General features: G+C 35.2%; 1 protein-coding gene across 4 annotated transcripts in view; it reads right to left on the bottom strand.

The window, feature by feature from the left end:
* The window catches only part of rev3l (REV3 like, DNA directed polymerase zeta catalytic subunit), a 77,965-nt gene that overhangs the window by 9,026 nt on the left and 54,284 nt on the right, over positions 1-14,655 (bottom strand). For all 4 annotated transcript variants that reach the window (XM_042746357.1, XM_042746359.1, XM_042746358.1 and 1 more), the window contains exons 14-25: positions 13,722-14,590; positions 12,893-12,981; positions 12,660-12,785; positions 12,270-12,462; positions 9,149-9,260; positions 8,219-8,334; positions 7,672-7,790; positions 7,465-7,583; positions 5,216-5,357; positions 1,479-1,723; positions 1,238-1,346; positions 827-1,033 (exon numbers count right to left, since the gene is read on the bottom strand). In XM_042746357.1, the coding sequence (XP_042602291.1) occupies positions 827-1,033; positions 1,238-1,346; positions 1,479-1,723; positions 5,216-5,357; positions 7,465-7,583; positions 7,672-7,790; positions 8,219-8,334; positions 9,149-9,260; positions 12,270-12,462; positions 12,660-12,785; positions 12,893-12,981; positions 13,722-14,590 (2,446 nt within the window). The remainder of the gene's footprint in view (positions 1-826; positions 1,034-1,237; positions 1,347-1,478; positions 1,724-5,215; positions 5,358-7,464; positions 7,584-7,671; positions 7,791-8,218; positions 8,335-9,148; positions 9,261-12,269; positions 12,463-12,659; positions 12,786-12,892; positions 12,982-13,721; positions 14,591-14,655) is intronic.

Genomic DNA, 14,655 nt, shown 5'->3' with positions numbered 1-14,655 from the left:
TTCTAATGCAGTTATTAATGAAGTTATTAGAAAGAGGGCAAGAGAGACAGAGACACACAGAGAAAGAGAAAGAAAGAGAGAAAGAGCAAGTGTAAATTAGGCTACCTCTGTGCATCCCTCAACAGTGTTCTGCAGCAGCGTCTCTAAACAGCGTTGTTATTACCTCGCTAGTGAGAAATGTCTTGTGTATTTACTTTCGGAAAAAACCTCTGTCATGTTGTTGTTTTTGTTAGTCCTGTGTGCTGTATACGAAAGTGACGTGACATACAGCCATTTAACCCATCAAAAGTGCACCACACACAGCAGTGAACACACACACACACACACACACACACACACCCAGAGTAGTAGGCAGCCATTTATGCTGCGGCGCCCGGGGAGCAGTTGGGGGTTCGGTACCTCAGTCGTGGTATTGCCGGCCTGAGACTCAAACCCACAACCTTAGGGTTAGGAGTCAAACTCTCTAACCATTAGGCCACGACTTCCCACATAGGTACTGTATGCTAATTTCCATTATTACAGTTAACTATGCGAAGTGATATGGAACTGTAATGTGGTCAAGATAGCTGACTGGAACTACGTTCGCTGTGCGTTTCCCTGAATATAATTGCACACCTCAGAACGTTCGTCAGCCAATCAGATTCAAGCATTCAATGGCCCCGTAGTATAAAAAGTGATAAGGCTATTTTGCCATCATAACAATTACTGGTTACATGGTTAGTTGTTTTTCCTTTCTGCCTGTGATCAAATTTCATGGGACTTATTTCTGGGTTACAACCATTCCATTTAGAACCACTGATTTAAAATGTAAAGTTACCGTACCCACCTCAACGCTGGGCATACGTCCTGAGAAGTTGGCAGAAGTATAACCAAATGTGACATTAGCAATAAGTTTAAGGCCAAGCTGCCTGGCATCCAGCAGGCGTAATAGAGCTTTGTCATTTTTGTATGCCTTCATGGACTGCTTCACCATGATCCTCGTCTTTAAGATCTCCTCCAGCATACTTGGCAGGACACCCTTTCGCACTGATGACTGAACACACAGAGACTTTGTGTTGAGCTGACTTAGGCATTGTATGAAAGATATTATTGTAAATTGACAGTTTTTGCTTTAAAATCTGGCTGGAAAATGTGTTCAAAGAATAAATAAAATGGCTTATCACATTGCATTAAAGGATCACATAAAAGTAGGTATTTAAATGAAAGAGATTAATAGCCAGCATATTCTCAGAACTACCTTAACAAATGCGACACCATTGGGAGAAATGGTGATGTCATTTCTGAGCTGGTAAAGGAGGTCAGGAGGGACTCTGAGAGATGTACAACCAAACCTGAACTCATCACACCTGAGAGAGTAGAAGAGATGAAAACTAATGAACCACAAAACAGTTACTGCGGATATATAGAAATTGTGCATTAATATATGCTACAACACTAGATCTAATGTAGTTTTACACTAAATCGGAAAGCATGCTTACGTTCCAAGATTCTCAACGCGTCCAAGGCAGGTGGAGAAACAGTAATTGTAGGCAATGATGATGGATGGATATAGTGACTGGAAATCCAACACAATAACAGAGTTGCTATAGAAACGTGACTCTGGCTCCATGACGAGCGGAATGCACTGTGGGGCTCTTTGCTGGGCACGCTGCTGTGTGCTTGGAGTCACTGGGATGTAATTCATTGGTTTTGCAATCCTTAACATCATTGATTCCACACGGTACTGCAATAGGAGCAGAAAGACTGACTATCAACACAAAACTGCAAAAATGTATTTATGAATCTGATCATTAAAAACCTAAATATAACACACATCTGTGAATCTCTTTAAGAAAAAAAAAAGGGTTTCTCAACGTGTATTTACAAATTTGTGTGTGAAATCTGTATAAACGTTTTCACAAAAAGATAAAAATTATAATTAATCATTATACGATTATTATAATTTTATATATATATATATATATATATATATATATATATAATATTATACTATGTCTCTTCATGTACTGCAAGGTTTTCTGAATAACAACACAGATACAGTATACGCATATGTACAGCTGTCTAATGACAAGTCTATAATCTGGGGCTGTACTCAAGGTGTTTATTGTGAATTTCGCATAATTATTTGTGAAAAGTTCTCCTGTACATACAAATAAGAAATAATCTGTGCAATTATTAGTGAATGAGACCCAATGTTTTTTTTTAAATACTTGATCAATAACTTGGCACATATCCTATCAATATACATATTGTACTACTGTAGGTCTCTAGCAGACTTATGACAAACGAAAATGTGTTATAAAATTGGCTCAAAATATCAAATATGTCTGATTCTTCAGCTAGATGGAATCATGGCCTAAAGTTTAGAAAAAAATCAGTTGTCGGTGCCCAATATGTGATTTCCTATGACTCCCCAATATCTGCAGACCGATTTTTGTCAACTAGTGTTGACTCCTCCAGACTGCAAAAATGTTGTGTATTCTAGCCTTCACTTACAAACAAAGGGTTCTTCTTAAGAACCTGTTCTTACTGAATTTATCAAAATTACATTTCAACCTCAAGTCATTACATTTAGTTACAACTCTAAACAAACTAAAAACTGTTCCTGTGTCATATTAAACTTGATAATTAAATCAGTATAATCACTAATATGAAAACATACAGTAGTCACTTTTATTCAGTAGGCATTCAGGGTGCATAAAATTGACAAAGTGACCATGCCAAAGACTTTGACTATGTTACCAAAAAACAAACACACACACACACACACACACACACACACACACACACACACACACACACACACACACACACACACTATTTCAAATAAATGTTATTTTTTTCATTCATTGTAATTCAAGAATCCTGAAAAAAATGCATCAAGGTTTTCACAAAAATATTACGCAGCATAACTGTTTTTAACAGTAATAGGTATAATAGTATAAATATTACAAATTTAAAAATAATTTGCATAAAATTCAAGGCATTAATGTTTGCCTATAAAACCACTACTGGCTTTGCACCCCTTTACCTAAATTAATTACTTCAGACTTATGTGCCCTCTTAGAAGCTTGCATTCTGCAACTTTATTGTGCCAACTCAAAAAGGCACAAAATCACTTTCACAGACTCTTAAATTAAATGTTCCCTCCTGGTGGAATGACCTGCCCAACTCAATCCAATCAGCTAAGTCCCTAGCCATTTTCAAGAATCAACATAAAAACACATCTCTTCCATTTTTATTTGACCCTCTTACTCTAGCACTCTCCATTATTAATTCTATTCTTCAATTCTATTCTATAAAAACTGCTTGTTTTCTTTTAAAAACAAAAAACTAACAAAAAAAAACACTAGATCTCTCTTATTTTTATATTCTGTTTTCTTTTCATTTATTATACAATTGACAAAAAAGCCCTCTAACACTAGCTTGCTATATTCTTGTTCTATTCTATCTGTTTTCTTTTAATTTATTATATAATTAAAAAAAAAACAACTTGCTCAATGTACTGTGTTAGGCTGAGACATGTCATAGCACTGACTGGCATATCATTGCTCTTTTGTTGATTTTGATTGCTTCCATTGTCCTCATTTGTAAGTCGCGTTGGATAAAAGCATCTGCTAAATTATTAAATGTAAATGTAAAATTGAACTAAATTGAAATTTTAAACTGTCAGTAACATGCTCGTCTCAATGACAAGCATTACTGATGCTGTTCTGAGAGGATCGATCCTCGCATTAAAAAATTGATAAAAATCGTCTGACCTGTTAATTGAAATTTTGAAAATTGTGAAAATGAAAGTGCAAAATAAACTTACTAGAGAAAAAATAACTGAAACATTACTATATTAGTATATACAACAAACTTGAATTAAGTTTCTTTAAAAGAAAACAAATTGATGCTTATTAAATGTTAAAAATTATATCACAAATTTTACTGTAATGTTGAATGGGAATGTTCACTCATTTAATTCCCAGAAATTGATTGATAAAATCTAACATCAGTATGAGTATTATAATTTGGTTAAAAGATGCTATTAAATAAATATTTAAAATATACTGTATAGCCAAAATAAAAGACACTGTCTGAATTCAAATAAGCAAATACTCTTTAGACTTAAATAAGCAAATAATTTTAGAATTAAATCATTATTTCAGTGACTAATTCATTTTTAGCATGTTGTATGTTTTTGCAACAATTCTTTTAACCCTAACTGATGCAGTGATTAGATTTTCATTTCTTCAACAACCAGATTAACCCATGAAAATATTCCAGGATAAAAAATTACAAAAATTAATCAGCCTTAAATTGTGAAAGATTGGCCACCACAGACTCCTGCTCACATATCTAACAGCACCTAAATTACAACATATCGTTTGGGAGGGATTCAAGAAAAAATCCAAAAACAAACTCCAAGCATATGCCAGACACTACTAGAACTTCAAATGGGACAGGATTCTATGGTCACATGAAACTCAGAAAGGAGCTTTTTGGCACACATAATATGGATTAAAACGATACACAGGGATAAAATACCCAGTGTCCACGGTTTAATATACTGCTGGACCTTCAATGCTGTAGGCCTGTTTTTCTCATGGAGGTTCAGGACATTTTGTTCAGAAACATCGCATCATGGATTCTATCAAATACCAACATATAAAAAAATAAAAATGCAAAAATTCAAAACCTCACTGTCTCTGCTACAAATCTTATAATGGGCCATGGCTGGGTCTTCTGTCTGGACAGTGATCCAAAACAAACATCGAACACAAAAATGAGTCACTGAACACAAAATGAAGGTTCTGCATTGGCCATCCCATTCCCCTGACCTGATCCTTATAGAAAATTAGTAGGGTGAACTGAAGAGGAGCAGCACCAACATGGACTTGGGAATTGGAAGGATCTGGATAGATTCTGTATGGAACACCTTGCCAGGTGATCTCCAACAACATCAGATCAAGATCAGCGCTATTATCTTGGCAAATGGAAGTTGTAAAAAGTGGCAAATAACAGTGTATTGGATAAACATTTCATAATGAGATTTTCTTATCATTTTCATGAAAGGTTAGACTTTTGTGAAATCTAAAAAGGATACACAATGCAGATATATTTTTAAAGCCTTCTTTGCTCATATTTTCCAATTTTGATCACAATTGTATATTGTGATCGGACAGAGAGCTAAAGGTATCTGTGTGACAGGTTTCAGATGGATGTTTACCTGTGACCCCCTGGTTAGCACGTGGTAGAACTGGATTCCAAACACGCGTGCCAGCTCACTTGTCCTGCCAATAATATCCTGCTGCTGGAGCAACTGGACTGTGCCACACACACGGCTCACATAATGATCCACCACTTTCCACCTGACCCAAATAACAGAACACACACACAAAATGTAATAAACAGTATTTTGTTTGTATGACCAGAAAATATCACATACACAGTGCAAAAATGATATCCCATAAATGCAATAATTTATTTTCAACATGATATGCTTAAGTTTTGTTCTATTATTGAATTGAATTATTATTATTTATTTATTTTTTGTGGGGATTTTTGCCTTTTTATTGCAATAGGACAGTATGATGACAGGAAGCAAAGTGGGAGAGAGAGAGGGGGATGGGATCAGGAAAGGTCTGCGAACCAGGACTCGATCCCAGGACATCCAAAGCCCAACGCTGCTATATGTCAGCATCCTGCTTACGAGGCTATCTGCGCCAACATTAATATTTTTTTATGTTGTTTTGGTTGCCATTTTATGCATTATTCTAACAAAATATAGTAGAGTTTATTAAAGAACATGTTTAGATAATTTTGCTACAAAACAGAAATACTAAGACAAAAATAAGTTAATTAATTATTTGCAGTGCATTGTTAAATGCTAAACATTTCACATACTTTGAGCTGGTACCATACAGTATATATGGTACAATATGCAGTAATCAGTATGCTATAGTGGTCGACCGATATTGTTTTTTTGACAGCTGATGCCGATCTGTTGGAAAGAAGGGGACCGATAGCCGATATAATTTTTTTTTTAACTTGAATTAATATTTAAGAAATTTTAAATCATTTGACAATGGATTAAAAAAAAATGTGTAAAATAAACATACTTGTACTTCAAATGACAAAGTATTTTACACAAATAAATAAATATTTAATAAAAATATAATTAAAAAGAAAGTAAACACTAACCAACTACCAACAGGGCACTCAGTTTTCTGCAAAGTTTGTGTGCATTGGGAATCATATTTTTCAAATAAAGCCAGGGTAACACTCATTTTACATACAGCACACAGAGAAAATGACATTAACATGACAGTGGGCAAATACATAAAGCGCAGCATAATTTGAAATCACGAGTTTAAAGCATTCAATTCACATGGATCAACCGTCACACAGAGAACAAGCAATCATGCTGGATAAAAATGCACACTTCACAAGATCTCACAGCTGGATTTGACTAAGTTTGCAAGGTTTGTGAAATAAAATGTTCATTAGCCATTCGAAGATTTGTTTAAATGGTTTAAATGCATATTTGCTTAATGCTGACGGCAAACGAGAAAGTATTATAATGTTTGCCTATTATTAATAATATAAAAGCAAACGTTATAATACTTTTTGTATACCATTCTATCTGATTATTAGTCAGACTTCTATCCGTATAAGACAGAACTGTTAATTAAGACAGCGAACAAGAGGAGAATGTGAGCACTGTGTGCTCAGATGCTGTTGCTCTCAGCGCTGTCCAAAAAAAAATAAAAAATTCCCGCCTCTAAAACATCGGCCAAGCAGAAAAACTTATCGGCCGATGCAGACATTTGCAAAAAAGCCAAGTATCAGCCGATATATCGGCCTTGGCGATATATCAGTCGACCACTAGTATGCTAGTATTCAATTCTGAATTTAACTATTTGAAAGATGAATGAAGCAATGATATTCATAGTGAAAGATTATTGGTTTTTAATTAACTTTAGTCAAATGTATTTGCAATAAACTGTAGCCAGCTGTCTTTATGTTTACAAAAGTGTGAACCAAATGGCCCATATAATTAGCCTCTTAGGTCAACATCAGGTCAATGAATGGGCTCTCCATGGGAGAGATCCTATAAGGTAATCATAAGGTTACACTATCATTGGCTTTCCATAGGGTTTTATTGGATTTTTTTTGAAGCACATTTGTTACCAGGTATAAAGATCTGGTCTCACAGACAGTACCTTGGTTTAAGATTGTTTGAAGGATGACATGCTAACATCACTGCTGAAGAACTGCTACATTGCTACCTTAAATAAATTCTTCTCCCCACAAGAACTTTGTTCAAGCTTACTTATTTTATGTATTAGAGAAATCTAGTACATTGGTAAGCCACCCAAACTACTGCTTAGCCAAATACAGCAAAATCTAACAATAGGAACAACCTTGCAATAAGACCAGTAATAGGCATCTGAAGGATGTGAGAACAATTCCCACCTGTGCAGGTGTGTGTTGTGGTCAAACCAGTCAGAGAGTGTGCGATGGCTGTAGAGAGGAAAGCGCTGATGCAGGAGGTGGAAAGCCACATTCTCAAAAGTGTAGTTATTCAGTGCAGCCTGAAAACATACATGAAGCACTTGATAAAACACTCTCAGATAAACAGTGTTAGCTCTGGAATTCTTGGGGTATGAATTTCAAGGGAACCTCAGTCTTCATAATCCTCCACAAGTTGAGGACAACACGTCCAACAATATGGATTTCCGTCATAGTGTCTGCACCATATTCGTCTTTCTCTGCCGTGAACCGATTTTCTTTTGAATCTCCTGTTAAAGTGATGACATCAAATACAACATTTGAGAAATGGGATAAGAAAGACCTGGCCTGCCTCAAATGCACAAAAATGTTTTTTTTTTTTTTTTTTTTTTTTTTTTTTTTATGAAATTATACTACAAATATAAAGCTAAAACATTAAAAGCAGTATGTTTTAATGAATGGGTCATTCATTCATTCAATTAATTCGAATGGCTGATGCATTCAGAAACAAACCAAGTGACTGTCTGTATGAATGTGTCACTGAATCATTGGCCCACTCGATTCAATAAGAAAAAAAATTATTAGTTTTAAAAGCTGTGTGTTGCTTAGAAAGGCACAGCCGTTCTGCTATGGCCTTGTTTGGAACTATTTCTGATAGAGAAATTAAGCAAAAACAGGTAACAAACAGGTACACTACTGCTAAATGAGCTAACCTTACCTGGCACACGGGAGAGTTGCTGGCACAGGTCTACACCGAGCGTTGATGCACGTTGTAGTAGATACCCCCAAGAGTGCATTTGGACCTCATATCCAACCAGAATGTCTGGGTCATACCTAGTGGTGGTGAGTTCATGAGTTTATTTGCTGTACTGGGTACAGCTGTACTGGGTGTATAGCTTATCATCATCATCACTCATCATCATAATGCAGTAAAAACATACTCATCATAATATTTTTTAAACCAGTGTGCTGTTTTTTTTTTTTTCTTTTTTCTGTTGAACACAAAATGAGAATACTATTTGTGGACTCTATATGGACGTCTAGTCTTTAAATTTATATTTACAGTTCATCATCATCTCTCCTCCCACAGTTTAATTTGAGTGCAACTCCTGAATGGTAGTGGAAGAAAATATATTCAGTGACTTTTTGTCCTGTTTGGTGCATTATAGAATGGTCACAATGCCACATTATTGTATAGAAGAGTTACTTCAAACTTTTACTTTTGTGTTCAACAGGAAAAAAAATACCACATAAGTTCAGAAATTCAAGAATAAAAATTTATGACAATTTTCATTTTTGGGTGAACTATTTCTTTAACATTGAAATAAAGATTTTACCAATATCAGCATATACAAGTTAATTTTATATATAAGGAATAAATGGTGACAGGCTGCTGAATAATTCTGCTTTTTCTATGGTTACCACACCTCAAGACATTATTCAGATGTTGTATTTCAAGATATTCATTAGATTTTTGTCCTTAAAATACTTTTTGTAAGTAGTATTAATTTATTATGCATCTCATTCAATGTCTCCATTGCTAATTCCAAAACGTGATTTTAGACCTACTGTAGTAACGGAGGCTTGAACCGTTGATAGCTGCCCTACATGCAAGAAAGAATATCCAAAATATACATTGTTAACCTACTTTCTAAGAATGTTTGTGACCTCTTCAAAAAGCTCCTTCTCATCAATGACATAGGTCACCAGCAGTCCCGTCACACCAGATTTAAAAAGCAATGGCGCTGTGCTCCTGGAGGCTAAAGTAAAAATACACAGGTAATAATGTTGCAACAAAGACAGATTAAACACTATATCAAATATGTAATCATGCACACTAGGACTAATACTAATGTTAAGACTAACAAATAATCAGTAAGTTATGAGTTATTGAAAAATTTATGTAATTAAGTAATGCAGCAAAAGTGACAACAACATTTACTATAATATCTCACCTCTTTCTGTACTTATCTAGTTTACACTTTAATTGGCATTGTGTAAATTGCAGATGTATTTCACTTGCAAGTTATTTTTGGATAAAAGTATCTGCTAAATGAATACATGTAAAAGTAAATACAGTATGTAACCAATTAGGTCAAGACCTGAAACTACTTCAGTTAATGAAAATTAAACAAGTCCTTAGATTAATCATGATGAGACTGATTTCTAAAGGATCATGTGACACTAAAGACTGGAGTAATGATGCTGAAAATTCAGCTTTGCATCACAGGAATAAATAAGATTTTAATGTATATTAAAATAGAAAAACACTATTTTACATCATAATAATATTTCACAATATTAAATTTTTTGATGTTTTTTCTGTTTTTTTTATTTTTTTGTATCAAATTTTTTTATTGTATTTTGAAAAAAAAAATATAGAATTTAATTCTGATCCCAAACTTTTAGTGTATATATAAATACACACATACAGTATACATTTAGAAAATATTTCCATGTATTTGCATGTATATATTTATATTCATATAACTGATATTATATATAAAAATTTAAATGTATAAACGTAACATAATAAACATGATAAATACACTCACTGGCCACTTTATTAGGTACACTTGCTAGTACCGAGTTGGACCACCTTTTGCCTTCAGAACTGGCTTAATTTTTCGTGGCATAGATTCAACAATGTGTTGGAAAAATTCCTTCGAGATTTTGGTCCATATTGACATGATAGCATCACGCAGTTGCTACAAATTTGTCGGCTGCACATCCATGATGCGAATCTCCCGTTCCAACACATCACAAAGCTGCTCTATTGGATTGAGATCTGGTTACTGTGGAGGCCATTTGAGTAAAGTGAACTCATTGTCATGTTCAAGAAACCAGTCTGAGATGATTTGAGCTTTGTGACATTGTGCATTATCCTGCTGGAAGTAGCCATCAGAAGATGGGCACACTCTAGTCATAAAGGGATGGACATGGTCAGCAATAATACTCAGGTAGGCTGTGGCGTTTAAACGATGCTCAATTGATACCAAGGTGCCCAAAGTGTGCCAAGAAAATATCCCCTACACAATTACACCACCACACAGACTGGTTTTTGGACCATTCTCTGTAAACCCTAGAGATGGTTGTGCGTGAAAATCCCAGTAGATCAGCAGTTTATGAAATACTTAGACCAGCCTGTTTGGCACCAACAACCATTCCATGTTCAAAGTCACTTAAATCCCCTTTCATCCCCATTCTGATGCTCGGTTTGTATTTCAAGTTGTCTTCACCACACCTAGATGCCTAAATGCACTGAGTTGCTGCCATGTGATTGGCTGATTAGCAATTTGTGTTACCAATCAATTGAACAGGTGTACCTAATAAAGTGGCCGGTGAGTGTATACATAGTACACATAAATATATTATGTAAACAAAAACATTTATTTTGGATGCGATTAATCGTTTGACAGCACTACTTTTATGCATTGTAGAATAAATGCAATAAATTTAATTATAAAACTATGTGCTAACTAAGTGTTACACCCTGTCTAGTAAAAAGGAGAAACATGAAAGGATTTCATAGACAATAAATAGCAAAAAAAAAAAAAAAAAAAAAAAAAAAACAATTTTTTTTTTTTTTTTGGAAGTTTAGGTTTAATGGCTGACCAGGCCAAAATAACATAAGAAACATTCCTAATTTTAATCCTCTATCTTACCTTTTAACGATTATGTAATTTTCTTACCCAGTGCTGTGTTGTAACTAATTACATGTAATATGGATTACATAATCAGATTCCAAAAATTAAGGACACAATTTAAAATACTCAGACTAGTTACTTTTGTTGATTACATGATTACATATTATACACACAATAGCAATAACTTATTCATATTCTACTGATTAAATTTTTCATCTTTTAAACGTACCTTTCTAAAATAGCCATAGCCTATTGCTTAAAGGTGCACCAAGTGATTTTTGAAAAATAGTGTCGGACCAAGTCCCAAAACACATTTGTAGCCAATCAGCAGTATGGGGGCATGTCTTGTAATGACAGAGAGAATAGAGTGCTCAGTTTGAGTGCACAGGACGGATATTAGCAGATCGAATATAGATAGAGAGAAATGGCAGATAAAAAGAGGAAAATATCAGAGAAACAAAACATTGAAAAGAAGGATTATGATTAGGCAAGAGGTAGGACCCGAGTAAATATTGGAGCAGTGGAGAGAACTCAAGGAGTGGGAAGGCCTTGGATCAGATGCCGAGGTTGCGTTTTTTCTTCTTGATAGGTGAGTGACACTGATTTTGCTTTGTTTCACACAACTTATCCGTCTTGGCTTTTGTTTGATTATGCTTGTGTGTCATCTTCGCTTGTTTCCACGATCGTCATTGCCATGGTTGTGTACATACGTGTGGGGCGGAGATTTCAAAATAGGGGCGAGGTCCTGTTGGCGTATGGGCATGTTTGTTTTGGTGCTTTTAAATATCAACATCGTTTGGCAAAAATCGCTTAGTGTACCTTTAAATATATTCAGAAAGTCTTCCAGTTTTGTGGATATTCACACAGGACTAGTAACTAGTGATGTGGCTATGGGGCAATTTCGTATAAAATAAACCAAATTTCAGATAATTTGTCAATATTTTTCTTAGGGGGGGGGGGTGGTTAATCAGCGAGTTATGTCGTACAGGAAACACATACCTGATCAACATTAAGCTGATTTATAGTTAGGTGCTTTTTTACTATTTATTTTTTTTTTTTTTTACAATTTACAATTACAATGGTACACACACCATTAATAAACAAACACAACACCAATCTCACCTTGAGCTGAAGAACAACAATCTTTATCAATGACAATGGCACCTGTCATCTGGGTAGTGTCACAATTTGGGAGAGGGACATCAGAACTGAGGCAGTAGAACAAAGCACAAATTGGGTCAAATTCAGGGTCAGGCTCAAGGTCACGACGAGTCCTTGCATGAAGCTCCATGCTTATCATTATGAGGTGCTGTACCTATAGCAGGGAGGCAAAAACGTACGATGAGATCAGCTGAAATCCCATAAAAATAAACTTGAGTTTCTAACCATATGACATGACAAGCTTTTTTCCCCCTTTGTTAAAACTGTATTTTACGTGTTTAAATTGATTGATTAATCACTCAGTTTAATGAAAGCAGTTCTTACTAAAACACAGTCAAAAGAAGATCCTACCTCATGCAATGCTTTGGCCTCCTGCAAGTTCTGCATACTGACTTTAAAGCCATATGAATTACAAATTGATGGTCCCTCAATCTGGGAGTTTTCTCTCTTCGGAACATTCATAGTGGTAAGCTGGTTCTGTATGGGATATAATGCATATGCTATAAAAACCCTATAAAGTTCTAAACAAGGATTATAAGATTGAAACTTCAGAAGATTCATAAATTCATTAACTTTCATCTGACCTTCATTTGTGTGGTAAGTAAAACTCTCCGTAAAGCATCTTTGTTTTTGTTACCCTTCTGATGTCGTCGCTGTGATCTGGGCTCTATGTCTGTACAAAAACAGATCCAAAAGAGTTTTGCAATGAAAAGATAAATGTAAAACCTTAGTAGTCATCTTTTTTGGAAATAAATAAAGTCTATTAAGCATGACTGCATAAGACAAGTAAGCATGACTGATTCACAATTATCCTGATTTTATCAGCAAAAGAAAATATAATTATTTTACAACTATAATTGTCATAGTAATATTTGTGATAATTTCTTCAAATTAAACCAAACTTTTATTTTTGCAGTTTGCCATGAAGATCTTTGTGTTTCACTGTGTATTTGACAGTAGCTTTTCTCAAATGAAACAGTGAAAAGTGACTATGGTAGCTATGGTGATAATTAATGTGTTCTTGTCCTTGGTTGTGTAGCAGACAAAACTATGCCATTCATTCACATAGAAAAAAGCAGAAAAAAAAAAAAAACAACAGAACACACAGCCCTATTAGCGACATGCACTGACTTGGCTGTTGTCATATTTCTTTCTGCTGTTATAGATTGATAGATAAATCCCAATTGAGTAAAATGTCCACAGCTTATCATCGTCACTGACACATTTTATAATGATCTCAATATGATATTATTTATTGCCAAGCCCTATGTCAACCCCATCGACACAAAATATTTTACCTCTCATCATTAGGTGGGTTCCAGTCTGAAAATGTTTGGGAACCCATTATAGATAACAGAGCTGAACAACTTAGTTAAAACATTCAAGCTTTCAAGAAAAAACATAAAACTATACCTTCATTTCTTATTGGACTGTAGCTAGAGCCATCGTCATCAGTGTAGCTTCTCCGGTGGACAGGTGTGCTATGGAGCAGGTAAGAGCATTTGACATCAGAATCTAGGTGTTTAACAGAAAAAACTGATGGACTCAAGAGGTCCTTTGGCTGTACATTTTCAAGTGATGTGTCATTGAGATTTTGAGACTGGTCCAAGCTGGGAGATTGTAATACATCAGTCACATCCTCCTTGTCCTCATCTTCTTTAATTTCAGCATACCTTTGTTGCAATGTAGAAAGATTTGGAGAATTTGGAGAAGTGATCTGACAACCTTTGTTTGTCTCTATGTCCAAGATGCATTTCGTACTCTTAGGGCTACTGTTAGATGAAGCTGCTTTAACTGGTGAAATATGGAGTGGTAAACTTAAACCATTCCCACTGATACTCTGCAACTCTGAAGCCTTTTCATCTTTTTTCTTCCAACTTTTATCATGATTCTCTGAGGAAGGTAAATTATAGTCCTCATTTTGAGGTGAAGTCCTGTCATATGTTCCAAGTTCCACAGTTGCCTGGCCACCCACTTGTTTCCTATCACTCTGAAGGCACTCGTACTGCTTTTTGGCTTGCAGCCAGAGCTGCACCTGTTCTCGACTTGGGGCACACTTGCAGGGAAGCATAATCACTTTTTGATCACTGCCAGAAAATGGGGTTTGGTGCTTGATCAGTATAGAGGATTTACACCCATTGTTTGGTCCATAGGCTTGATTTGTCATTGCAGAAAATGCAATTTTCCAAAATTGTAAGCCGTTTTGAGATAAGTCTCCATGAAATTCAACTAGTTCATTCGCCAGCCTGGTTTCCAATATCAACTTCCGACCACCAACCTCCCTGGGTGGGGGGAAAAAAAAACAGTAATTTACAGTAAAAGAATATACAAAAACAAAACCAATGCA

This window comes from Cyprinus carpio, chromosome B20, assembly GCF_018340385.1.
Source record: "Cyprinus carpio isolate SPL01 chromosome B20, ASM1834038v1, whole genome shotgun sequence".
Classification (NCBI taxonomy): Eukaryota; Metazoa; Chordata; class Actinopteri; order Cypriniformes; family Cyprinidae; genus Cyprinus; species Cyprinus carpio.
This window is presented reverse-complemented; position numbering and strand designations above follow the sequence as displayed.